Here is a 27,103-nt window from a genome sequence, read left to right as displayed (position 1 = left end):
CTAATCCTGTGAAGAGTCTTTTGAATAATAATATCCCAAAGATGACTTTCTTCTTTTAGTTGTAATCCTTTCTTGCCCATATTGAACCAACCAGTTGAAGAGAACTATACAACAGTTGTCTTTTCAATGAAGTTGTGACAATTTCTTGATTATTGATGATTGACAGTAAGTGGCATCCTGCCTCAATCAGGCAGTGACTACAAGTGACACAACTTTTGTCTCAGAGGGAGAGGGGAAGGGAGGGGCATAAGAGATTGACATGAGGATTGAGAAAGAGAGAAAAGGGAGAGATCTATATAAGCTGAGTGAATAAAACTGTGAAGATCGTGTCTGTGGACAGAGCAGGAGGAAAGACAGTGAACAGGAACCATGGGCTCTCCCGTCTGTCTTATGGTGCTCTTCATTTTGGCTGCTGAGTCTGTACATGGACAGGACAGGTAAATGTTTCAACAATATCTTCATGAAACATTTCATTATGCAATAGCCCTGTATGTGCGTGTAGCTTTAACTCTAACTTTTACTTACTTATATTTTAGCATGGTCACATGCACTGTAAAAAAATGATTCAGGTGGTTAGTAAATTATACTTGAAAATATAATTATTTTGATATAAACAAATGTAGTTGTCATGTTTACTTGAATATAATTGACTTGTAATGACTTGTTCAATCAACCCCGAACCCCAAAAATGATGAATTCAGCATAAGATAAATGCAGAATCTTAACGTCTGTTTGTGTGTAAAAACAACTACCAGGAAAATTGTGTTTACTTACTCAATTATCATTGTCACGCCCTGGCCTTAGTATTCTTTGTTTTCTTTATGTTTTTTAGTTAGGTCAGGGTGTGACATGGGGAATGTATGTGTTTTGTAATGTCTAGGGGTGTTGTATGTGTATGGGGCAGAGTAGAGTAATGTTGTCTAGTTATGTCTATGGCTGCCTAGATTGGTTCTCAATCAGAGACAGCTGTCATTCATTGTCTCTGATTGGGAGCCATATTTAAGGCAGCCATAGGCAGTAGGCTTTTGTGGGGTGTTGTCTATGTTGAAAGTTTGTTGCTTGTCTGTGCACTTACGTTATTTAGCTTCACGGTCGTTTGTTGTTTTGTTAGTTTGCGTATAGTGTTCGTTTCGTATTTTTCTCTCTTCCAAAATAAAGATGTATTTTTCCCGCGCTGCGCCTTGGTCCTCTCTCTCTCACGAAGACGATCTTGACAATCATAATATTTCCTTTCAACTAAAGAATTTTAAGTTCTTCCAACAACTTGCCATGTGGCTCTTTTAAAAAAGAAACTTTACGATACTTTTACACAATGTTGTATGCACATTTGAAGAATGAAAAAATCCCATTTCTACATTAGTATCAAACAGTTTGTTCTGCTATGAGGTGTAATGGATCACGATGAACGGATATCCAAACCGTAGGGCAAAGGGACTTTCAATGATGTGACCACCCATTCTCAGTCTTAGTAAGATCATGAGCGCCACTCTTGACTGAGGCAAATAGATAAATCTACAACGCTTGCAACTTTACCTCCAGTTAGTGCTCGTGGAATAAGCTCTGCTCTCAATGACTCCTGTTACAGTGGATAAAGATGCCAAGCGATGAAATACATAAAGCCATGTTTAACACTAACACTGTTTAACACCATCAATGAAAGTAACTAAACAGAAAGATTAAGTAGATCAAATTAAGTTGTCTCTTAGCCATTTTTTTAATGCTGGACTTAATATATGAATGTTGGTGAAACACTAAAATGTAAGTATATTATACCTAAAAATACCTCATGTTGGAAATCCTCCAAAAGCTGATGGAAATAGTTGCCTACATTTTTTAAAGTGGAACTAGCACAATATGTTTTACAGTGCGAGATGTCTATATTCCAGTTGTATTCTAATCTATTGTTTCAACTCAGATTAATCTAAGTACTTCAATGCCTCTGAATGACTTGCACATTTAGCATTTTGATATACTGGTGTTCGACAAACATAAAACATCTTTAGGTTTTTGTCTCTGACCTTAAAGTGATACTTTACATTCTAGACTGTTAAAAGTATTGGGTGGTAGATACAGTATTCTAAATGCTACCTTCTCTGGCTCAGGTTCTTTATCTCAGCTCCCAATGTGTTCCATGTGGGGGTGAAGGAGCGTGTTTATGTCCAGCTGGGTAAAGCCCTCCTGAATAAACGTGTTACCCTCTACCTGGAGCATGAGGAAACTGGAAATCGGATGTCTCAAAAGAGCAGCACTCTGTGTACTGAGGAGGGACAGATCCAAACTGTGGAACTAGAGGTATGACTTAGTGAGACTTGGTAAAATGAATGACCATACATCATCACAAACAAGAAATAGGAGATACACTAGGTCTTATTGGTTTCATTTCAATGTTTTTCCCACCTTGCAGGTAGAAAGGGACAAGCTGCCCATCTTTGTGGATATTCCCTATCTTATGCTGGTGGCTGAGATGGATGGGGTCAAAGACAGAAAGATGGTGAGGGTCCTAGTCTCCCAACACAGAGGCTACATCTTCATTCAGACTGACCAGCCTATCTACAACCCTACACAGCAAGGTACATCTACAGTCTACATGAAATAGAACCCCATTCTTAAATGGATACTTGTGATTCTGGCAGTGAGGTCCTTTATCTACCCCCCCCCTTCCCCCTTCCCCCCCAGAGTCAGGTGAACTTGTGGGTATCATTTTTATGTGTCTGTGTCCAGTATGAAGGAAGTTAGAGGTAGTTTCGCGAGCCAATGCTAACTAGCGTATCTGCTAAGACACCTACAGACATCTGACTCTGGGGAAGTCAGAGTCAAATCCCCAAGTACAACTTTAATATTGGTCAAAGGTTTACAATTAAGATATTAGGATTTTTTTTTACCAGTGAGATACAGGATATTTACCCTCAACCACTCAATGAAGCCCCATGATGACGTTTTTCACATCTCTATTTTTGTGAGTACAAACTTTTAATTTCTGACCACATTCCGTTGTTACATTTCATTTCATGAAGTGTTGAAATGTTTATCATTGTGGTGGAGATCTTTGATGTTTGAAATAGTAACTGATTTGTATAGTAACTGATTTGTATAGTAACTGATTTGTATAGTAACTGATTTGTATAGTAACTGATTTGTATAGTAACTGATTTGTATCTCCTTGGTAGAATGCTGCGGGCAACCGGATAATGAAGACTCTTAAGAGAGCTACGGATGGAATATTCACAGATATCCCTTTTAATATCCCTGATGTCTCAGAGTACAATCATATATTATGTGCTATAGAAATTTCACAATTATTCAATGTTAGCATCTATTAATTGACTGATATTGTGCAACTATCCTTCTTTGATCAATTGATTACATGATTTACTTAAACACTACATTATAATAAGACAAGCTAATATCATAGCTGGTGTGTTTTGATTTTAGAATGGGCGTGTGGAGGATCGTGGCTCATTACCAAGGAGATGAGAAGAATGCTGTTACTCGAGAATTTCAAGTCAAGAAATTTGGTTCATATTTTCTTTTTTTTATCTCCTTTGCTCAATTTACTCTCTATTTACCATTTGAATATTTCAAGTTTAAAGCCAATCTTTCTTAAAATATTTTACTTAAATTGTCTTCATGCTATTATTTATAGATGTTCTTACACATGGAGGAAGGATAAGAAATGTTATGCTGTTGTGAACATGTTTTTGTGTTTCAGTGCTGCCGAGCTTTGAGGTGACCGTCATACCTGAGCAAAGCTACTTTCTATTGAACACTGAACAGTTCACCTTCACAATTTCAGCCAAGTAAGATTTCATCCTGATATCACCTGTTTCCCCACTACGACATCTAGCTCCTGACAAAGTGCTGAAAATAACATGGCAAATCAAATCAAATTGTATTTGTCACTTGCACCGAATACAACATGTGTAGACCTTACAGTGAAATGCTTACTTACAAGCCCTTAACCAACAATGCAGTTTTAAGAAAACACTCCCCCAAAAAGTTAGATATAAGTAAGAATAACAAATCATTAAAGAGCAGCAGTAAATAACAATCCGGTGCTATTTACAGGGGGTAAAGGTACAGAGTGAATGTGTGGGGGCACGGTGTCAAGGTAATTGAGGTAATATGTACATGTAGGTAGAGTTATTAAAGTGACTATGCATAGATAATAACCGAGAGTAGGAGCAGCGTAGAAGGAAGGAAGGGGGGGGGGGTCTATGTAGCCATTCAGGGTAGCCATTTGATTAAATGTTCAGGAGTCTTATGGCTTGGGGGTAGAAGCTGTTTAGAAGCCTTTTGGACCTAGACTTTGTGCTCTGGTACCGCTTGCCATGCGGTAGCAGAGAGAACAGTCTATGACAAGGGAGGCTGGAGTCTTTGACAATTTTTAGGGCCTTCCTCTGACACCGCCTGGTCTAGAGGTCCTGGATGGCAAGAAGCTTGGCCCTGGTGATGTACTGGGCCGTACGCACTGCCCTCTGTAGTGCCTTGCGGTCGGAGGCTGAGCAGTTGCCATACCATGCAGTGATGCAACCTGTCAGGATGCTCTCGATGGTGCAGCTGTAAAACATTTTGAGGATCTGAGGACCCATGCCAAATCTTTTCATTCTCCTGAGGGTGATTAGGTTTTGTTGTGCCCTCTTCACAACTGTCTTGGTGTGCTTGGACCATGTTAGTCAGTTGGTGATTTGGACGCCAAGGAACTTGAAGCTCTCAACCTGCTCCACTGCAGCTCCGTCGATGAGAATGGGGACATGCTCGGTCCTCCTTTTCCTGTAGTCCACAATAATCTCCTTTGTCTTGATCACGTTGAGGGAAAGGTTGCTGTCCTTGCACCACACGGTCAGGTCTTTGACCTGACCGTGTGGTCAGGTCAAAGACAACGACGAGGCTGTCTCGTCGTTGTCGGTGATCAGGCCTACCACTGTTGTGTCATCAGCCAACTTAATGATGGTGTTGGAGTCGTGCCTGGCCGTACAGTCATGAGTGAACAGGGAGTACAGGAGGGGACTGAGCACGCAAATGTAACTTTAGTTCGGGCTATGTGGTTCTCATTGAGACATTCACCCAAGTACAAGTCCTCTAAATGTTTATCAAATCTATGAATATGTTATAGAACTCTGTAATTGTTATCAGTTGGTCTGACTTCACTGTATTTCCCGCTCAGGTACTCCTATGGTGAGAGTATAAAGGGAGCTTTCCACTGCCGGTTTGGAGTGAATGAGAAAACACAGGGGCCGGATGGTGAGAAGGAGAAGATTGTCTTCATCAGAGGATTGGAGCTGACTGGATCGGTGAGAGGATAAATGTGGCACATTTCAATCAAAATATCTGTACTCTTCGATCAGAGAAGAAGACTCACAAAGACTAAAGCTCTGGGAGCTCTGAGGAACAACTGAAGTGGTGGCCAACCTATTTCTAGATAAAGTTACAACATTTTGGTTTAAGCAAAGCTTGAGTTATGGTTTGACCTAAAACCTGTCGCTTGCCTTTTTCTCTCAGATACAAGCTGGAGAGGGGTCAGCGGTTCTCCAGGAATCCAAGCTCTTCGAGCAACTCAAATCCAACCTCAACATCACCCTCTCAGACATAGTCCAGAGCAAAGCACAGCTTTACGTGGCAGTGTCTGTCACTGACATCATCAGTAAGGCATCAGTTGTTGTTCTTAGTTTGAACAAAAAGAGACTTTTGAAATGTGGTCCAGTCATACAGTAGGTACAAGACAACTAAACCATGTTGCTACTGTACTGTCTTTATCCCTTTACCAGGTGGTGAGCTACAGGAAGCAGAGCTGTCTCTTCCTGTTGTTTCCCAGCGTTACACTGTAGACCTGTCCCGTACCCGCTCTCACTACATCCCTGGAGTTCCCCTCAGTGTAGTGGTAAGCCTCAATTTGGATGACAGAGATACGTTAGACTGAACAATGTCTATCTGTGAAATGATAAACTGTATATTGTTTTGTCCGGTGATCTGTTAGGTGGTGGTCCGTCTCCCAAATGGTTCCCCAGCTGTTGGAGAGCCAGTGAGAATGCATCTGCCAGAACTCCAGGATGGAGACCAAACTGTAAAGACTAACCAGCAGGGCGTAGTGTGGCACGATTTTAACCTTCCCAATCTTGATCGTAACGTTACTGTGGAGGTAAGTATAACAAAATAGTCAAAATAAAACTGTAGCTTCTAGGAGTAGCTTCAAGCAATACAGCAATAGGCTGTGAACAAAACACTGAAGAAATCATATGAAACTAAAGACTTTGGATTGATTCTCTCTTCTTTTATCCCATGTTTTCCCCTCTCTGTTTCCATCAGGTGACTGTAGATGACCAGAAAATAACCAAAGACGTCAAACGTGCATCGTCTCCTGGGAACACCTATCTGAGCGTGAGCGTGAGCCAGGAGATTCTGACGCCGGGTCAATCCCTTTCCGTTGTATTCAAAGACTTCAATGGGCCACCAGAGGATGGGTTTATTTACTACATGGTGAGAGATATATGCCCAATGTATGACCATATTAGAGACACATATTTCCCTCAGATTACACAGATCCCCAAAAATTTTAAAACCAACCCGATTTTGATAAACTCCCATATCTACTGGGTGAAATACCACAGTGTGCCATCATCCCATAACTACTGGGTGAAATACCACAGTGTGCCATCATCCCATAACTACTGGGTGAAATACCACAGTGTGCCATCATCCCATATCTACTGGGTGAAATACCACAGTGTGCCATCATCCCATAACTACTGGGTGAAATACCACAGTGTGCCATCATCCCATAACTACTGGGTGAAATACCACAGTGTGCCATCATCCCATAACTACTGGGTGAAATACCACAGTGTGCCATCACAGCAGCAAACTTTGTGACCTGTTGCCACAAGAAAAGGTCAACCGGTGAAGAACAAACACCATTGTAAATACAACCCATATTTATGCTTATTTATTTTCCCTTAATGTACTTTAACCATTTGTACATCGTTACAACACTGTATATATACATAATATCACATGTGTAATGTCTTTATTCTTTTGGAACTTCTGTGAGTGTAATATTTACTGTTCATTTTTATTGTTTATTTCACTTTTGTATATTATCTACTTCACTTGCTTTGGCAATGTTAACATATGTTTCCCATGCCAATAAAGCCCCTTGAATTGAATTGAAATCATAAGGAACAGGACATGGTGGAAACGTTCTATGAGAGGAAAAACAATGACTTTTCTGTTTTTAATCGTCAGGTGTTCAGCCGTGGAGTGCTAACAAAACAGGGTTCTGTCAAATCAGGGGACTTAACAAAGATTCAGCTTCCAATCACGTCTGATATGACCCCCTCCTTCCGTCTGATTGGCTACTACTATGATCAGAAAGGTGACATCATTACTGACTCTGTGTGGGTAGACGTCAATGATGTTTGTGAGGGGACAGTGAAGGTGAGTAAACAGTGACTGGAGTAGATAAGCATCAGCTTTGACAGAGAGAGTTCTGGAGAATCAGACAGCAATATGGCCAAAGCCTGTTAGAAACACAAAACAAAGAAAGAGAAATAAAGGGTTGAATCTGTGCTGAATGTTAATAAGTTACAATTCAGTTCAGAGTCATTTACTAATGATAAGTATTTGGTGTTATCATCCTAATCTTTTCCTATGTATATTTATATGCTCTAGGTAACGTCAAAATATGAATATCTACCAGGAAACACAGCAAAGCTGGAGATAGACTTAAATGGTCAGAAGGCCAAAGTTGCCTTGCTGGCTGTGGACAAGGCTATCTATGCTCTCAATGCCCACAACAAACTCACCCCCAAACAGGCAAGCTACTATTATTTTATTATTATTCTTTAATATTTAATATTTTAATATTGCAGAAAGATTGTAGCTTCCATCAATGTAATTGTCTGCATCATTTCTAATCCCCCAATATATTTTTGGTGAATATACAGTACCAGTCAAAAGTTTTAGAACGCCTTCTCATTCAAGGGTGTTCTTTTTTTTTACTATTTTCAAATTATATAATAAATGTGAAGACATCAAAATTATGAAAAAACACATATGGAATCATGTAGTAACCCAAAAAGTGTTAAACAAATCTAAATATATTTTAGATTTTAGATTCTTCAAAGTAGCCACCCTTTGCCTTGATGACAGCTTTGCACACTCTTAGCATTCTCTCAACCAGCTTCATGAGGAATGCTTTTCCAACAGTCTTGAAGGAGTTCCCACATATACTGGGCACTTGTTGGCTGCTTTTCCTTCACTCTGCGGTCTAACTCATCCCAAACCATCTCAATTGGGTTGAGGTCGGGTGATTGTGGAGGCCAGGTCACCTGATGCTCTCCATCACAAATAGCCATTACACAGCCTGGAGGTGTGTTTTGGGTCATTGTCCTGTTGAAAAACAAATGATAGTCCCACTAAGAGCAAACCAGATGGGATGGCGTATCTTTGAAGAATGCTGTGGTAGCCATGCTGGTTAAGTATGCATTGAATTCTAAATAATTCACCAACAGTGTCACCAGCAAAGCACCCCCACCCCATCACACCTCTTCCATGCTTCAAGGTGGGAACCACACTTGCGGAGATCATCCGTTCACCTACTCTGCGTCTCACAAAAACACGGCGGTTGGAACCAAAAATCTCAAATGTGAACTCATCAGACCAAAGGTCAGATTTCCACCGGTCTAATGTCCATTTCTCGTGTTTCTTGCCCCAAGCAAGTCTCTTCTTCTTATTGGTGTCCTTTGTTAGTAGTTTCTTTGCAGCAATTCGACCATGAAGGTCTGATTCACGCAGTCCCCTCTGAACAGTTGATGTTGAGATGTGTCTCTTACTTGAACTCTGTGAAGTATTTATTTGAGCTGCAATCTGAGGTGCAGTTAACTCTAATGAACTTATCCTCTGCAGCAGCGGTAACTCTGGGTCTTCCTTTCCTGTGGCGGTCCTCCTCAGTTTCATCATAGCACTTGATGATTTTTGTGACTGCATTTGAAGAAGCTTTCGAAGTTCTTGAAATTTTCCACATTGACTGACCTTCATGTCTTAAAGTAATGATGGACTGTCGTTTCTCTTGGTTTATTTGAACTATTCTTGCCATAATATGGACTAGGTCTTTTACCAAATAGGGCTATCTTCTGTATACCACCCCTACCTTGTCACAACACAACTAATTGGCTAAAACAAATTAAGAAGGAAAGAAATTCCAGAAATTAACTTTTAACAAGGCACACCTGTTAATTGAAATACATTCCAGGTGATTACCTCATGAAAACAAATCCAAGATGGCGTAGCAGTCAGATGTCCATTGTCCTCGTCTTGTCCCGTGTATATATATTTTATATATTTTTCTTCGCATATCTTTTTATATATATATTCTTTTCTTCTTAAAAACTCAACTTCAAAACACTCTCCTGCAACCCACCTCACCAAATGTGGTGCGGATCTGTTTTTTTTTTCTTCCTCAAAAGTATTATTCACCTCGTATCCGAAATCTACAACAGAAGCTAACAAGCTAACCAGAAGTTAGCCAGCTCACAAGCTAACTTTAGTAATTCAGCTAACCACAGCTAGCGCTCATCAGCTATCCTTTAGCTCGGAAAACTATTGCCAGTTTTGTACAACGCGACTCAGACCAGAGCATACCAGACCTATTTTCTCTCCATATCCCCGGATTTTTACCTCAAGCTCTGGACATTTACACCTGGATCTTGCAGCTAACTAGCTGCTATCCGAGTGACTATCGGCTAACATCAATCCCGGAGCAAACACCAATTATCCCGGAACTAGCCAGCTGAAGAGTGCCATCAGCCACTCCTGGGCTACAATCACCTATCCGGACCCGTTTTACTGCCGATGCGGAGCCCCACCGGGCCTTCACGACTGGGATACCGACGTTATCTGCCCGAGGGAGTATTTCAACCGGCCCATCCATCGCGACGTAACCTGAACGTCCATATACTAACTGCGGCCCGCTAATCGTTAGCTGTCTTGAGCATATCGGCTGCTATCTGAACAGGTCTATCGAACAATCTTCTTAGGCCACTATAACTATTTTGACAATTGGATTGGTCCCCTCTACCACACGGAACCCCACTAATCTACCGACGGAATTGCACGGCGTGGCTAAAAACAGACCTCCATCTTCTGCTAGCTTGCTACCCATGACTAGCTGTCTGAATCACGAAGCTAGCACCAGTTAGCAAACACAATTCTACAACTCACAACCTCTCTTTCGCCAACGCCATCCGGCTTGGATTCTCTGTCGACACGACCACGTCTGGTCTGCAGACAAATACCCCATCCGCTGTGCCCTCAACCGGCCTCCGTCTGAGCAGACCCCCTCCGTCTGAGCAGACCACCCCCCCGGGCTACTAACTTTAAACGCCGCGGGCTAGCTTAGTGGAGGCCTCACTACTCCATCTACGGCTGCCCCCTGGACACTATGATCACTTGGCTACATAGCTTATGCCTGCTTGACTGTCCATTAATTCACGGTACTCCATTCTGTTTATTTGTGTTTTATCTGTCGGCTCTGTGCCTTAACTCAGGATCTGTGTGTAGTTAATCCGACCCTCTCTGCCCAGTCGTCGCCATTTTTACCTTCTGCTGCTGTGTTAGCTGACTAGCTGCTGTTATCTGACCTGCTGTTTTAGCTAGCTCTCCCAATCATGACCTGCAATCACTTTATGCCTTATTGTATGTCTCTCTCAAATATCAATATGCCTTGCATACTGTTGTTCAGGCTAGTTATCATTGTTTTGGTTTGCAATGGACCCCGTAGTTCCACTCTCCGTACCTCTGATACCTCCTTTGTCCCACCCCCCACACATGCGGTGACCTCACCCATTGAGACCAGCATGTCCAGAGATACAACCTCTCTTATCATCACCCAGTGCCTGGGCTTGCCTCCGCTGTACCCGTGCCCCACCATACCCTGGTCTGCACATTATGCCCAGAATCTATTCTACCACGCCCATAAATCTGCTCCTTTTATTCCTTGTCCCCAACGCTCTAGGCGACCAGTTTTGATAGCCTTTAGCCGCACCCTCATCCTACTGCTCCTCTGTTCCTCGGGTGATGTGGAGGTAAACCCAGGCCCTGCATGTCCCCAGTCACCCTCATTTGTTGACTTCTGTGATCGAAAAAGCCTTGGCCTCATGCATGTCAACATCAGAAGCCTCGTCCCTAAGTTTGCCTTACTCACCGCTTTAGCACACTCTGCCAACCTTCATGTCCTTGCCGTGTCTGAATCCTGGCTTAGGAAGGCCACCAAAAACTCTGAGATTTCCATACCCAACTATAACACTTTCCGTCAAGATAGAACTGCCAAAGGGGGAGGAGTTGCAATCTACTGCAGAGATAGCCTGCAAAGTTCTGTCATACTTTCCAAGTCTATGCCCAAACAGTTCGAACTTCTAATTTTAAAAATTAATCTCTCCAGAAATAAGTCTCTCACTGTTGCCGCCTGCTACCGACCCCCCTCAGCTCCCAGCTGTGCCCTGGACACCACCTGTGAATTGATCGCTCCCCATCTAGCTTCAGAGTTTGTTCTGTTAGGTGACCTAAACTGGGATATGCTTAACACCCCGGCAGTCCTACAATCTAAGCTTGATGCCCTCAATCTCACACAAATCATCAAGGAACCCACCAGGTACAACCCTAAATCCGTAAACATGGGCACCCTAATAGACATTATCCTGACCAACTTGCCCTCCAAATACACCTCTGCTGTCTTCAATCAAGATCTCAGCGATCACTGCCTCATTGCCTGTATCCGCCACGGGTCCACGGTCAAACGACCACCCCTCATCACTGTCAAACGCTCCCTGAAACACTTCTGCGAGCAGGCCTTTCTAATCGACCTGGCCCGGGTACCCTGGAAGGATATTGACCTCATCCCGTCAGTTGAGGATGCCTGGTCATTCTTTAAAAGTTACTTCCTCACCATATTAGACAAGCATGCTCCGTTCAAAAAATGCAGAACCAAGAACAGATATAGCCCTTGGTTCACTCCAGACCTGACTGCCCTCGACCAGCACAAAAACATCCTGTGGCGAACTGCGATAGCATCGAAGAGCCCCCGTGATATGCAACTGTTCAGGGAAGTCAGGAACCAATACACGCAGTCAGTCAGGAAAGCAAAGGCCAGCTTTTTCAAGCAGAAATTTGCATCCTGTAGCTCTAACTCCAAAAAGTTCTGGGATACTGTAAAGTCCATGGAAAACAAGAGCACCTCCTCCCAGCTGCCCACTGCACTGAGGCTAGATAACACGGTCACCACTGATAAGTCCGTGATAATCGAAAACTTCAACAAACATTTCTCAATGGCTGGCCATGCCTTCCACCTGGCGACTCCAACCTTGGCCAGCAGCCCCGCCCGGCCCGCTGCTACTCGCCCAAGCCTCCCCAGCTTCTCCTTTACCCATATCCAGATAGCAGATGTTCTGAAAGAGCTGGAAAATCTGGACCCATACAAATCAGCTGGGCTTGACAATCTGGACCCCCTATTTCTGAAACTGTCCGCCGCCATTGTCGCACCCCCTATTACCAGCCTGTTCAACCTCTCCTTCGTATCATCTGAGATCCCCAAGGATTGGAAAGCTGCCGCTGTCATTCCCCTCTTCAAAGGGGGAGACACCCTGGACCCAAACTGTTACAGACCTATATCCATCCTGCCCTGCCTAGCTAAGGTCTTCGAAAGCCAAGTCAACAAACAGATCACTGACCATCTCGAATCCCACCGTACCTTCTCCGCTGTGCAATCCGGTTTCCGAGCCGGTCACGGGTGCACCTCAGCCACGCTCAAGGTACTAAACGATATCATAACCGCCATCGATAAAAGACATTACTGTGCAGCCGTCTTCATCGACCTGGCCAAGGCTTTCGACTCTGTCAATCACCATATTCTTATCGGCAGACTCAATAGCCTCGGTTTTTCTAATGACTGCCTTGCCTGGTTCACCAACTACTTTGCAGACAGAGTTCAGTGTGTCAAATCGGAGGGCATGTTGTCCGGTCCTCTTGCAGTCTCTATGGGGGTACCACAGGGTTCAATTCTCGGGCCGACTCTTTTCTCTGTATACATCAATGATGTTGCTCTTGCTGCGGGCGATTCCCTGATCCACCTCTACGCAGACGACACCATTCTGTATACTTCCGGCCCTTCCCTGGACACTGTGCTATCTAACCTCCAAACGAGCTTCAATGCCATACAACACTCCTTCCGTGGCCTCCAACTGCTCTTAAATGCTAGTAAAACCAAATGCATGCTTTTCAACCGTTCGCTGCCTGCACCCGCACGCCCGACTAGCATCACCACCCTGGACGGTTCCGACCTAGAATATGTGGACATCTATAAGTACCTAGGTGTCTGGCTAGACTGCAAACTCTCCTTCCAGACTCATATCAAACATCTCCAATCCAAAATCAAATCTAGAGTCGGCTTTCTATTCCGGAACAAAGCCTCCTTCACTCACGCCGCCAAACTTACCCTAGTAAAACTGACTATCCTACCGATCCTCGACTTCGGCGATGTCATCTACAAAAATAGCTTCCAATACTCTACTCAGCAAACTGGATGCAGTTTATCACAGTGCCATCCGTTTTGTTACTAAAGCACCTTATACGACCCACCACTGCGACCTGTATGCCCTAGTCGGCTGGCCCTCGCTACATGTTCGTCGTCAGACCCACTGGCTCCAGGTCATCTACAAGGCTATGCTAGGTAAAGTGCCGCCTTATCTCAGTTCACTGGTCACGATGGCTACACCCACCCGTAGCACGCGCTCCAGCAGGTGTATCTCACTGATCATCCCTAAAGCCAAAACCTCATTTGGACGCCTTTCCTTCCAGTTCTCTGCTGCCTGCGACTGGAACGAATTGCAAAAATCTCTGAAGTTGGAGACTTTTATCTCCCTCAACAACTTTAAAAATCTGCTATCCGAGCAGCTAACCGATCGCTGCAGCTGTACATAGTCCATCTGTAAACTACCCACCCAATTTACCCACCTCACCCCCATACTGCTTTTATTTATTTACTTTTCTGCTCTTTTGCACACCAGTATCTCTTCTTGCACATGATCATCTGATGATTTATCACTCCAGTGTTAATCTGCTAAATTGTAATTATTCGATTTATTGCCTACCTCAAGCCTTTTGCACACATTGTATATAGATTCTCTTTTTCCTACCATGTTATTGACTTGTTTATTGTTTACTCCATGTGTAACTCTGTGTTGTTGTCTGTTCACACTGCTATGCTTTATCTTGGCCAGGTCGCAGTTGCAAATGAGAACTTGTTCTCAACTAGCCTACCTGGTTAAATAAAGGTGAAATAAAAAAAATTAAAAAAAATCTGGTTGAGAGAATGCCAAGAGTGTGCAAAACTCTCATCAAGTCAAAGGGTGGCTACTTTGAAGAATATAAAATATGAAATATAGAAAAGAAAAACCCTTGAATGAGTAGGTGTGTCCAAACTTTTGACTGGTACTGTATGTCCACATATACAAGCTACTATTTACTACAGAATAATAATACATACTGTCTCCTCCACATTATTTCCTCTAAAACTCACTCCTTATAATGTACAGGTATAAATATATTCTATGCAATAAAGACCAAAAGGCTCTTGTTGACTAATAGTGTGAATATTTTGTGTGCCGTTCACAGGTATTCTCGTCGATGCAGTCCTATGACCTTGGTTGCTCATACGGTGGCGGCTCAGATACAGCCTCTGTGTTGAACGACGCTGGCTTGTCATTCATCTCCAACTCTCATGTGCTATCTAAGAGGAGGAAGGGTATGAGGAACGTAGTGTGATGAAACAAAACAGCTGTCTAGTGTCTACACTACTTCTTCTTTGGGCCGTAGTTTCTGAATGATGTTCTCTGGTATAGGGTTAAAACCCATTTAGGAGGTAGACAACTTAACATAAAGAGAAAAAACCCGAATACAATTTAAAAAAACACCAACTCAGACGTACATTTCAACAAAGCATTAATGACATCATAGTTGCTGAAAACCTACATGTTTCCACAATATGTTGATGTTCTATGTTGATGTTTTGATTTGATGGTCTTCACCTTACTGTATGTGTGTTTGTCTTAGGGTTTAACTGTGAGTCAGGCTTCAGACGACAGAGGCGTTCCCTGGACCTCCAGGAGCAGATGGTGTCCATAAGTATTACAACGTTACTTTACTCTGACTGTCACTAACTGCTGGCTGAGGTAGTGGGAGAGACAGTTCATCAGTCCTGGCAGGTACGAACTAAAACCTTTTGTCACTACCTCACCATCTCCAACTCCCAGAATCCAGTTACTCAGACGCCAAGCTGCAGGAGTGTTGTTCTCATGGCTTGTCCCTGATCCCCATGCTGAGGACGTGTCAGCAGCGAGCCGAGAGAGTGGCACGAGCCAATAAGGACCATGTCTGTGTCAAGGCCTTCCTGGACTGCTGCATAGAGGGAGAGAAGTTAAGGGAGAAGAAGAAACGAGACGACGCCCAGAGAGGACATGGCAGGAGTGAGGATGACTTGATTGTTGGGGATATTACTATTCTAACATGTATAACATGGTAACAAAATGATAACAGCCACTATTCTTTAGACAGACATGGGAATTTTGAAACAAAATATCTGACTTGTTATAACTTAAAAGGATTGGATGAGAATAGGATCTTTAAAGGTTATATTATTGTGACACCTTTAGTCTACACTCTCTCCTCTCAGCTGCGAGTGCCACAGACATCGAAGACTTCTTTGACACAACCAATCAGCAAATACGCAGAAGTTTCCCCCCAAGCTTTGCATTCTCAGTGGTCGATATAAACGACAAAGGAAGGTGAGAAATCAAAATTTAGACACACAGTATATTGGCGCCATGTGTCTGAAACACTATTGTAATTTGTCTCTCTCTCTGTCTCCCTTAGTCATACTGTGGCTCTGCCTGATTCCATCACCACCTGGGAGATACAGGCTGTCAGCTTGTCTGATTCTCATGGTAACATCCTCCTCCTCTATTGGTTCATATTCCTGTACCTAGATAGTGAGGAATGTGTGGTGACATTCTGGAGAGTAATGGACCTGTCTGTGTGTCCTTCCTGCAGGCATCTGTGTGGCAGAACCACATGAGCTCCGTGTGTTTAAGAAGGTTTTTGTCTCTCTGAGGCTGCCGTACTCAGTCAAAAGATTTGAGCAAATGTCTATTGTTCCTGTTGTCTACAACTATTGGGACCAGGATGCACAGGTTGAGTTAAATCACTTTCTGTAGTACTACAGTTTTACACTTCAGAAGCATATACAGAAAGATAAAATGCAGCTGATGGACCACCTTCCTCCTTCTCAGATTGCACTCCACATGGAGAGAAATGACAAGCTCTGTTCACCAGGCTCCAGTTCCATCAAAACCTATGTCAACGTCACCGTGGAGGCCCACTCCTCCAAAGCCGTCACTTTCTCTGCAGTACCCATGGAAACCGGCCCCATACCCATCAAAATACGCCTTTATGACATAGAGAATGAGGACGGCAGTGATGCTATTGAAAAGATTCTGAATGTTAGAGTAAGTATACAAAAAATATCGGGAAAAGTTACTACTACAGAAAAAATGATCTGAAGATCCATTACTGTAAAGCTACTGCATGTATGTAACATAATAGTTTCTCATATTGTAGACGGAGGGAATAGAGAAGAGAGTGGAGGAAACTCATTTTGTTGACCTGAGTGGCAATATTGGTGAGATTGCTAACATAATATCTAGGATGACAGCATTTTATTTACATAATAGTTTATGGCATAAAAAGCACCAACCAGCTTCTCTCATTCTCTGTTGTCAGGGAAGAGTGGCCAATCTTTCATGATTAATGGAAAGTTACCAGACAACACAGTCCCTGGCTCCAGCACCAATATCTTCGTCAAGATGGAAGGTCTGACTCATTTTACCCTCCAATCATTTCTCTTCACAACAGTATTGTCAGTTTAAGTAATATCCAATCTCGTCCATTCCACAGGGGAGCTGTTTGGCAAGTCCACTTCCATAACCCTGCTCTCTTCCGATGGGGTTAAAAGCTTGCTCAATGCCCCTCATGGATGTGCAGAGCAGACTATGAAACGTATGGCCCCCACAGCCCTGGCCCTCCGCTATCTGGACCTTAGCCAGCGCTGGTATGAGCTGCCCCCTGGCATCAGAGATACGGCCCTCCAGTTCACAGAGCAAGGTGTGGGAGAACTGTAATGAAGATGTTTTATTTTCATTTGTAGTAAGAAACACAAAATACAATATCTCTCTCTCTCTCTGTCAGGCTATATAAGAATTTTGACGTTTAAAAAGGGTGATGGATCGTATGGAGCTTGGACGCACCATCCAACCAGTTACTGGTCCGTACATCTCTCTTTACATTGCTTGTTTTTGTGGTACTGTAGTTTTCTGTCTGTCTGGAATAAAAGCCTGTAAACACTGCAACTCTCCAGGACTGGAGCTGGCCGATCCTATCACGGTGTTTGTTACCCTTCCTCTCTAGGCTGACGGGCCTTGTTGTGAAAGTGATGTCTCTGGTGGCAGAACGTCAGAATGCAGGCGGTGGAGAGAAGGGGAGATGGGCACAGGGTGTGTCTGAGCAGCATATCATTGAATCAGTCAGATACCTCCTGGTTAAACAGAAGGAGGATGGATCATTCTCGGACCCTAACCCAGTCATACACAGGGAAATGCAGGTAAAGGATTATTAAAAACACAACTTTTAACATGAAGATCACTTTATTCGTCAGTTTCACACAAGGTCCAACTGAAATTTAACCCAACTCCTCCGAAAGACACACATAACATATACAGGTTTTGGAGAGGTGTGGGAGGCTTCCACACTGGACGCCTGGGGAGCTGTTGTTGTGTGGGGGTTAAGTGCCTTGCTTAAAAGCACAACAGCAGGCAAAGGCATCTAGGATTTCATTCCAGCAACCCTCCGGTTGCCAACTCAGTCAGACGCAGGACTGGAACTGGCAACCCTCCTGTATTTCAACAGAGTATTTTCTCTTTATCTGTTTAGTTGAGTCGTCTCTTTCTCTCTAGGGAGGCATTGGAGGGATAGAGGGAGATGTCTCCATGACTGCTTTCATAACTGTGGCTCTAAATCGCTCCCTCCCTTTCCTGACAGACAACAAGGAGCGTAGCGATACGGTAAGATAGGTGGACATATTTCCTTATTAACTCACACGTGTTTAGTATAGTGTACTTTTGTGTCACCAATTAACCGACTTCAACTTAATCATCCGTTTAAATCAGCCGTCTCTATCCTGGAGAAGAAGAAAAACAGAGACATCAAATGCTTGTATTTTTAACCAGAACGGCTAGCTGCTCTGTGTTTGTGTTTGTGTAGAAAGCCATTATCTCCAAAGCCACCGACTACCTGCTCTCACGTGTTGAGGGGCTACAGAGGCCCTACGCTGTGGCCATAACAGCCTACTGTCTGTCAGTCTGTCTGTCTGACCGGACACAGGCTGAGCCTGCCTGGGAAAAACTCAAAGGACTGGCAACTGGTATTGTCCTATTACACTCCTGTTAAAGGTCAGAATGGTCTGGGCTGATGGGGGATTGCTGCTGACATTGATATTCTTTGACTCCTCTTGACAGGGAAAGACGATTGCCATGGGTGGTATGCTAACGCTGGCATGGTGAATGAGGAAAAGAAACATTATGTACCGACAACAGAGGCCATAACAGTAGAGACTACAGCCTACGCCCTGTTAACTGCAGTGGCTCATAAGGACACAGAGTGGGCAGACTCTGCTGCCTGCTGGCTGACTTCACAGGAGAACTATGGAGGAGGTTTCAAGTCCACACAGGTGAGATATACTGTATTGATGGAGGAGACTTCAAGTCCTCACAGGTGAGATATACTGTACTGATGGAGGAGAATACAAGTCCACACAGGTGAGATATACTGTACTGATGGAGGAGACTTCAAGTCCACACAGGTGAGATGTACTGTACTGATGGAGGAGACTTCAAGTCCACACAGGTGAGATATACTGTACTGATGAGGAGACTTCAAGTCCACACAGGTGAGATATACTGTACTGATGAGGAGACTTCAAGTCCACACAGGTGAGATATACTGTACTGATGAGGAGACTTCAAGTCCACACAGGTGAGATATACTGTACTGATGAGGAGACTTCAAGTCCACACAGGTGAGATATACTGTACTGATGAGGAGACTTCAAGTCCACACAGGTGAGATATACTGTACTGATGAGGAGACTTCAAGTCCACACAGGTGAGATATACTGTACTGATGGAGGAGAATACAAGTCCACACAGGTGAGATGTACTGTACTGATGGAGGAGACTTCAAGTCCTCACAGGTGAGATATACTGTACTGATGGAGGAGACTTCAAGTCCTCACAGGTGAGATATACTGTACTGATGGAGGAGAATACAAGTCACACAGGTGAGATATACTGTACTGATGGAGGAGACTTCAAGTCCACACAGGTGAGATATACTGTACTGATGAGGAGACTTCAAGTCCACACAGGTGAGATATACTGTACTGATGGAGGAGAATACAAGTCCACACAGGTGAGATATACTGTACTGATGGAGGAGACTTCAAGTCCACACAGGTGAGATATACTGTACTGATGGAGGAGAATACAAGTCCACACAGGTGAGATATACTGTACTGATGGAGGAGACTTCAAGTCCACACAGGTGAGATATACTGTACTGATGGAGGAGAATACAAGTCCACACAGGTGAGATATACTGTACTGATGGAGGAGAATACAAGTCCACACAGGTGAGATATACTGTACTGATGGAGGAGACTTCAAGTCCACACAGGTGAGATATACTGTACTGATGGAGGAGAATACAAGTCCACACAGGTGAGATGTACTGTACTGATGGAGGAGACTTCAAGTCCACACAGGTGAGATATACTGTACTGATGGAGGAGACTTCAAGTCCACACAGGTGAGATATACTGTACTGATGGAGGAGACTTCAAGTCCACACAGGTGAGATATACTGTACTGATGGAGGAGAATACAAGTCCACACAGGTGAGATATACTGTACTGATGGAGGAGAATACAAGTCCACACAGGTGAGATGTACTGTACTGATGGAGGAGACTTCAAGTCCACACAGGTGAGATATACTGTACTGATGGAGGAGACTTCAAGTCCACACAGGTGAGATATACTGTACTGATGGAGGAGACTTCAAGTCCACACAGGTGAGATGTACTGTACTGATGGAGGAGACTTCAAGTCCACACAGGTGAGATATACTGTACTGATGGAGGAGACTTCAAGTCCACACAGGTGAGATATACTGTACTGATGAAGGAGACTTCAAGTCACACAGGTGAGATGTACTGTACTGATGGAGGAGACTTCAAGTCCACACAGGTGAGATATACTGTATTGATGGAGGAGACTTCAAGTCACACAGGTGAGATGTACTGTACTGATGGAGGAGACTTCAAGTCCACACAGGTGAGATATACTGTACTGATGGAGGAGACTTCAAGTCACACAGGTGAGATGTACTGTACTGATGGAGGAGACTTCAAGTCCACACAGGTGAGATATACTGTATTGATGGAGGAGACTTCAAGTCCATACAGGTGAGATATACTGTACTGATGAGGAGACTTCAAGTCCACACAGGTGAGATATACTGTACTGATGAGGAGACTTCAAGTCCACACAGGTGAGATATACTGTACTGATGAGGAGACTTCAAGTCCACACAGGTGAGATATACTGTACTGATGAGGAGACTTCAAGTCCACACAGGTGAGATATACTGTACTGATGGAGGAGAATACAAGTCCACACAGGTGAGATATACTGTATTGATGGAGGAGACTTCAAGTCCACACAGGTGAGATATACTGTACTGATGAGGAGACTTCAAGTCCACACAGGTGAGATGTACTGTACTGATGGAGGAGACTTCAAGTCCACACAGGTGAGATGTACTGTACTGATGAGGAGACTTCAAGTCCACACAGGTGAGATATACTGTACTGATGAGGAGACTTCAAGTCACACAGGTGAGATATACTGTACTGATGGAGGAGACTTCAAGTCCACACAGGTGAGATATACTGTACTGATGGAGGAGACTTCAAGTCACACAGGTGAGATATACTGTACTGATGAGGAGACTTCAAGTCCACACAGGTGAGATATACTGTACTGATGAGGAGACTTCAAGTCCACACAGGTGAGATATACTGTACTGATGGAGGAGACTTCAAGTCACACAGGTGAGATATACTGTACTGATGGAGGAGACTTCAAGTCCACACAGGTGAGATATACTGTACTGATGAGGAGACTTCAAGTCCACACAGGTGAGATATACTGTACTGATGAGGAGACTTCAAGTCCACACAGGTGAGATATACTGTACTGATGAGGAGACTTCAAGTCACACAGGTGAGATATACTGTACTGATGGAGGAGAATACAAGTCCACACAGGTGAGATATACTGTACTGATGGAGGAGAATACAAGTCCACACAGGTGAGATATACTGTACTGATGGAGGAGAATACAAGTCCACACAGGTGAGATATACTGTACTGATGGAGGAGACTTCAAGTCCACACAGGTGAGATATACTGTACTGATGGAGGAGACTTCAAGTCCACACAGGTGAGATATACTGTACTGATGAGGAGACTTCAAGTCCACACAGGTGAGATATACTGTACTGATGGAGGAGACTTCAAGTCCACACAGGTGAGATGTACTGTACTGATGGAGGAGACTTCAAGTCCTCACAGGTGAGATATACTGTACTGATGGAGGAGACTTCAAGTCCTCACAGGTGAGATATACTGTACTGATGAGGAGACTTCAAGTCCACACAGGTGAGATATACTGTACTGATGAGGAGACTTCAAGTCCACACAGGTGAGATATACTGTACTGATGGAGGAGACTACAAGTCCACACAGGTGAGATATACTGTACTGATGAGGAGACTTCAAGTCCACACAGGTGAGATATACTGTACTGATGGAGGAGACTTCAAGTCCACACAGGTGAGATATACTGTACTGATGGAGGAGACTTCAAGTCCATACAGGTGAGATATACTGTACTGATGAGGAGACTTCAAGTCACACAGGTGAGATATACTGTACTGATGGAGGAGACTTCAAGTCCTCACAGGTGAGATATACTGTACTGATGGAGGAGAATACAAGTCCACACAGGTGAGATATACTGTACTGATGAGGAGACTTCAAGTCCACACAGGTGAGATATACTGTACTGATGGAGGAGACTACAAGTCCACACAGGTGAGATATACTGTACTGATGAGGAGACTTCAAGTCACACAGGTGAGATATACTGTACTGATGGAGGAGACTTCAAGTCCTCACAGGTGAGATATACTGTACTGATGGAGGAGAATACAAGTCCACACAGGTGAGATGTACTGTACTGATGGAGGAGACTTCAAGTCACACAGGTGAGATATACTGTACTGATGGAGGAGAATACAAGTCCACACAGGTGAGATATACTGTACTGATGAGGAGACTTCAAGTCACACAGGTGAGATATACTGTACTGATGGAGGAGACTTCAAGTCCTCACAGGTGAGATATACTGTACTGATGGAGGAGAATACAAGTCCACACAGGTGAGATATACTGTACTGATGGAGGAGACTTCAAGTCCTCACAGGTGAGATATACTGTACTGATGGAGGAGACTTCAAGTCCTCACAGGTGAGATATACTGTACTGATGGAGGAGACTTCAAGTCCACACAGGTGAGATATACTGTACTGATGGAGGAGAATACAAGTCCACACAGGTGAGATATACTGTACTGATGGAGAGCCAAAACATGATGTGGCTGCTTCATTTCCTCCTAGTGGATGTAGTTTCCTTGTTCCTAGTTAGCATGTTTTGCTAGTTTTCCGCCTTCATATTCAGTCCAGCAACACTGATATCCTACTGATACAGTGACCCAGGGGTGATAGTCCCACTCATGAGAGTCGATGGACATTTTACATTCTACACCATTGGTAGAAAAAACATGTTAAATGTCTACCTTCAATTTATATCCAGTCTATGCATTCATCTTCATGTCTTTAGGATACTATAGTGGCTTTGGAGGCTCTCTCTGAGTATGCACTGAACAGGCCCCAACCTCCCATCACAGAAGTGGAGTCACAGTTCACTACTCCAGGGAAGAGCGACATTCAGAAGCTGTCATTGGACAACAAGGGGGAGAAAGTAGAAATGGAGCTGAAGGTATACCCACTTCAACACACACACGCACGCACGCACGCACGCACGCACGCACGCACGCACACACACACACACACACACACACACACACACACACACACACACACACACACACACACACACACACACACACACACATAACTCTCTCTCTCTGTCTCTACTTCGTCAGAAACTGATTGGTAATCCTATCATTAACGTAGCGCTAACGGGACGGGGAAAAGCCAAGATGAAGGTGAGCATCTTTATCATCAAAAGATATTTCTTGATGTTCATTCAAACGTGTAATATATTGATCTGTCTGGCAGGTTACGAAGGCTTACCATCTACTGGACACCTCAGACGACTGTAACCTTCTGTCAATCACAGTCAAAGTAGAGGGGAAAGTAGAGTACACTGGTGAGCAGCACTACCCTAATTCAGCGCTCCTTTTACGACAGGTTAGGATGTGTGTGACTGAGTTCCACTAGTACACTATGATAACACTTTGTTTCATCAGCCCAGATTGTTGAAGACTACAACGACTATGAGGGGGACTACGGAGACGGAGACGGAGAGAAAAGGGAGGAAGAGGATGTCCCCCGATCAGCGATTGAGTGGTTTGACGCTCGCAGCAGACACAGAAGAGATACTCAGCAAAGCCGGAATTCTGAAAACGATGTTGAATACGAAGTCTGTGTGAGGTAAGTTAAACAGAGAGGTCTGTGTGAGATCAGTTAAACAGAGACGTCTGTGTGAGGTAAGTTAAACAGAGAGGTCTGTGTGAGGTCAGTTAAACAGAGAGGTCTGTGTGAGGTCAGTTAAACAGAGAGGTCTGTGTGAGGTCAGTTAAACAGAGAGGTCTGTGTGAGGTCAGTTAAACAGAGAGGTCTGTGTGAGGTCAGTTAAACAGAGAGGTCTGTGTGAGGTCAGTTAAACAGAGAGGTCTGTGTGAGGTCAGTTAAACAGAGAGGGAACTGATTCTGTCATGAATATACAAATAATAGCAGATTTGTGACTGGGATGAATATTTTGTGACTGCCTAGGCGATAGGGCAGTGGTTTTTCAGTAAGCTAACTAACTTGTATTCTTTAGTCATAGTCTGACCAGGAACCTCACAGGAATGTCCATAGCCGACATCACACTGCTCAGTGGCTTTGAGGCACAGACAGACGACCTGGACAAGGTGAGTCTTCATCATCATCATATAGAGTCTATATAAACACGTTACCAACCCCCTCCTTTACTTTTCTTTAGTAATCAATGTTTTGTCAGTCTCTCCCCTCCTCTCTCTCCCCTGATCTTCCTCTCTCCAATCCCCCTTTTCATCTCTCCATCATTCCTTCCTCTCTCCTTTCCCCCCTTTCATCCCTCCATCATTCCTTCCTCTCTCCTTTCCCCCTTTTCATCCCTCCATCATTCCTTCCTCTCTCCCTTCCCCCTTTTCATCCCTCCATCATTCCTTCCTCTCTCCCTTCCCCATTTTCATCCCTCCATCATTCCTTCCTCTCTCCTTTCCCCCTTTTCATCCCTCCATCATTCCTTCCTCTCTCCTTTCCCCCTTTTCGTCCCTCCATCATTCCTTCCTCGCTGCCTTCCCCCTTTTCGTCCCTCCATCATTCCTTCCTCTCTGCCTTCCCCCTTTTTGTCCCTCCATCATTCCTTCCTCTCTGCCTTCCCCCTTTTCATCCCTCGATCATTCCTTCCTCTCTGCCTTCCCCCTTTTCGTCCCTCCATCATTCCTTCCTCTCTCCTTTACCCCTTTTCATCCCTCCATCATTCCTTCCTCTCTGCCTTCCCCCTTTTCGTCCCTCCATCATTCCTTCCTCTCTCCTTTACCCCTTTTCATCCCTCCATCATTCCTTCCTCTCTTCCTCTTTCTCTAACTGTTGTCTCTCCACAGCTAAAGAACCCTGTTGAACAATACATCTCTCACTACGAGGTCTCACATGGCAAAGTGCTGTTGTACTTTAATGAGGTGAGACTCACACAAACACGAATACACAAGCAACTCGGTGGAACAGTGTGAAATTGAAAAGCCCAAAGTAATTTTTTCTGTCTGTGTCCAGATTGAGGAAAGGGAGTGTGTAACGTTTAGGGCTGTGCAGACAGTAACTATAGGTTTACTGCAGCCTGCTCCGGCCACATTCTATGACTACTATGAACCAGGTATGCAAGGCTTTCTTTTCTGTACTTTTTTTTACCTTGATTGATTTTTTGTATCTGTCAAATAGTCTTCTGAATATATTAGCCATCACTAAAAAATAATGCATAATTTGACTATCTCTCCCCATCTGTCACTGTCTCTCTCTTCCTCCCTGTCTGTCTGTCTGTCTTTGCTAACTAACACCTCCCTCCCTCCCTCCCTCCCTCCCTCCCCCCTCTCTCTCTCTCTCTCTCTCTCTCTCTCTCTCTCTCTCTCTCTCTCTCTCTCTCTCTCTCTCTCTCTATCCTCTCTCCCTCCTCTCTCTCTCTCTCTCTCCCTCCATCCATCCCTCCCTTCCTCCCCTCTCTTTCTCCTCTATCTCTCTTTCTCTCTCTCACACACACACACACACACACACACACACACACACACACACACACACACACACACACACACACACACACACACACACATACACACACATACACAATCACAGACAGAAAGTGTACTACTTTCTATGCTGCACCAAAAAGAAGCAAGATGGTTTCAACATTGTGTTCAGGGGATGTGTGCCAGTGTTCAGAGAGTAAGTTGTTATTTCTATCACTATCGCCAACATTCTCTCAGTTCCCCTATTGAAGTATTCTCTCACTGTTATGGCACCAGACCTGGGTTCTAATAGTATGGAGAATTTGATTGAGCCTGCTTGTAGGGCCTTAAAGGCGGGATTTTACCATTTTGGGACTATTCCATTGGTTCTGGTTTCAATGGTTAGGGTCTGTATGACACTAAAGAAAGTCCCATTGGTTCTTTAGGGCCCTGCCACAAAGAGAAGGACACTTTTGGACCACTGAAGCTAGAGAAGAAAGATCGTTTTGAACATGCTTGCTATTCCCCCACTGTGGATTACGGTCAGTAGACAATTTAGCTATGAGTGTGACACAGGTCAAACATTTAACAGTTACAGTATGGGACAAATAAGGTGAAGCTAGTAATTCGTTTTAAATCTGGTTGTTTTAGGTTTCATTGTCCAAGTCATCAGTATGTCTGTGAAGAGTAACTTTGAACTCTACACAACTAATGTGACTCGGGTACTCCGAGCCAGTAAGTGATAATACCATTATTCCAATCCTGACTTGAGATCTCTGTCTGTAACTAGAATGTTCATGAAGACGTAACCATACATAGTACATGTACTTCTTTCTACGGTCATGGTAACTATGGTAACTGTGCCCTCTTTCTGCCAGCCGGAGATGTGAAGCTGGAGGAGAGCAAAGTGCGAGTGTTCGCCAAGAGGCTCCAGTGTAAAGGACAGCTAGAGACAGGGAAGGAATACCTCATCATGGGCAAAGATGGCTCCACCACCGACTCTACTGGCCAGTAAGTTCTGGCTATGATGTCATAAGACAACTGAAGATGTTTTACCACTAAGGTCTGACTCTGTGAGAACTGGACTTCCCTGGTAAATGTGTCACCATTTCTCTGTTTGACTTTTAGGATGCAATACCTTTTGGAATCAAATACCTGGATTGAACAAGTGCCTAATGAGAAAAAGTGCAAAGCAACAAATAACAAGACTACATGCAAAAAATGGAATGACTTTGTATCTGAGTACATGTTGAATGGCTGCACCCAGTGACTGGTTCACTGACACGTTAACATGCATACTCAACACATCATCTAGAAAATGAAATGTTTTTATCCAG

The 27,103-nt window shown here is 43.8% G+C and overlaps 1 protein-coding gene and 1 long non-coding RNA gene across 2 annotated transcripts; both read left to right on the top strand.

Annotated features, from left to right (window-relative positions):
• Positions 1 to 321: 321 nt before the first annotated feature.
• LOC129856910 (complement C4-like) lies at positions 322 to 27,103 on the top strand. Its single transcript, XM_055924670.1, has 41 exons — positions 322 to 437; positions 2,103 to 2,292; positions 2,405 to 2,570; positions 2,886 to 2,956; positions 3,168 to 3,259; positions 3,433 to 3,515; positions 3,710 to 3,797; positions 5,165 to 5,291; positions 5,500 to 5,641; positions 5,766 to 5,878; positions 5,975 to 6,136; positions 6,304 to 6,474; positions 7,240 to 7,431; positions 7,666 to 7,809; positions 14,662 to 14,791; positions 15,100 to 15,171; positions 15,300 to 15,512; positions 15,719 to 15,830; positions 15,919 to 15,989; positions 16,096 to 16,235; positions 16,335 to 16,550; positions 16,663 to 16,723; positions 16,825 to 16,914; positions 16,999 to 17,205; positions 17,290 to 17,365; positions 17,509 to 17,701; positions 18,054 to 18,161; positions 18,361 to 18,520; positions 18,615 to 18,826; positions 23,120 to 23,278; positions 23,445 to 23,507; positions 23,581 to 23,671; positions 23,772 to 23,955; positions 24,347 to 24,437; positions 25,155 to 25,229; positions 25,321 to 25,420; positions 25,894 to 25,983; positions 26,213 to 26,308; positions 26,418 to 26,501; positions 26,645 to 26,777; positions 26,895 to 27,103. The coding sequence occupies exons 1-41, from the start codon at positions 370 to 372 to the stop codon at positions 27,034 to 27,036; spliced, it is 5,178 nt and encodes a 1,725-aa protein (XP_055780645.1). The 5' UTR covers positions 322 to 369; the 3' UTR covers positions 27,037 to 27,103.
• LOC129856912 (uncharacterized) lies at positions 22,121 to 22,791 on the top strand. The gene is made up of 4 exons (XR_008759833.1): positions 22,121 to 22,137; positions 22,182 to 22,225; positions 22,355 to 22,442; positions 22,486 to 22,791. It is a non-coding gene; the product is annotated as an uncharacterized LOC129856912 (long non-coding RNA).

This window comes from Salvelinus fontinalis, chromosome 6 (genome assembly GCF_029448725.1).
Source record: "Salvelinus fontinalis isolate EN_2023a chromosome 6, ASM2944872v1, whole genome shotgun sequence".
Taxonomy (NCBI): domain Eukaryota; kingdom Metazoa; phylum Chordata; class Actinopteri; order Salmoniformes; family Salmonidae; genus Salvelinus; species Salvelinus fontinalis.
This window is presented reverse-complemented; position numbering and strand designations above follow the sequence as displayed.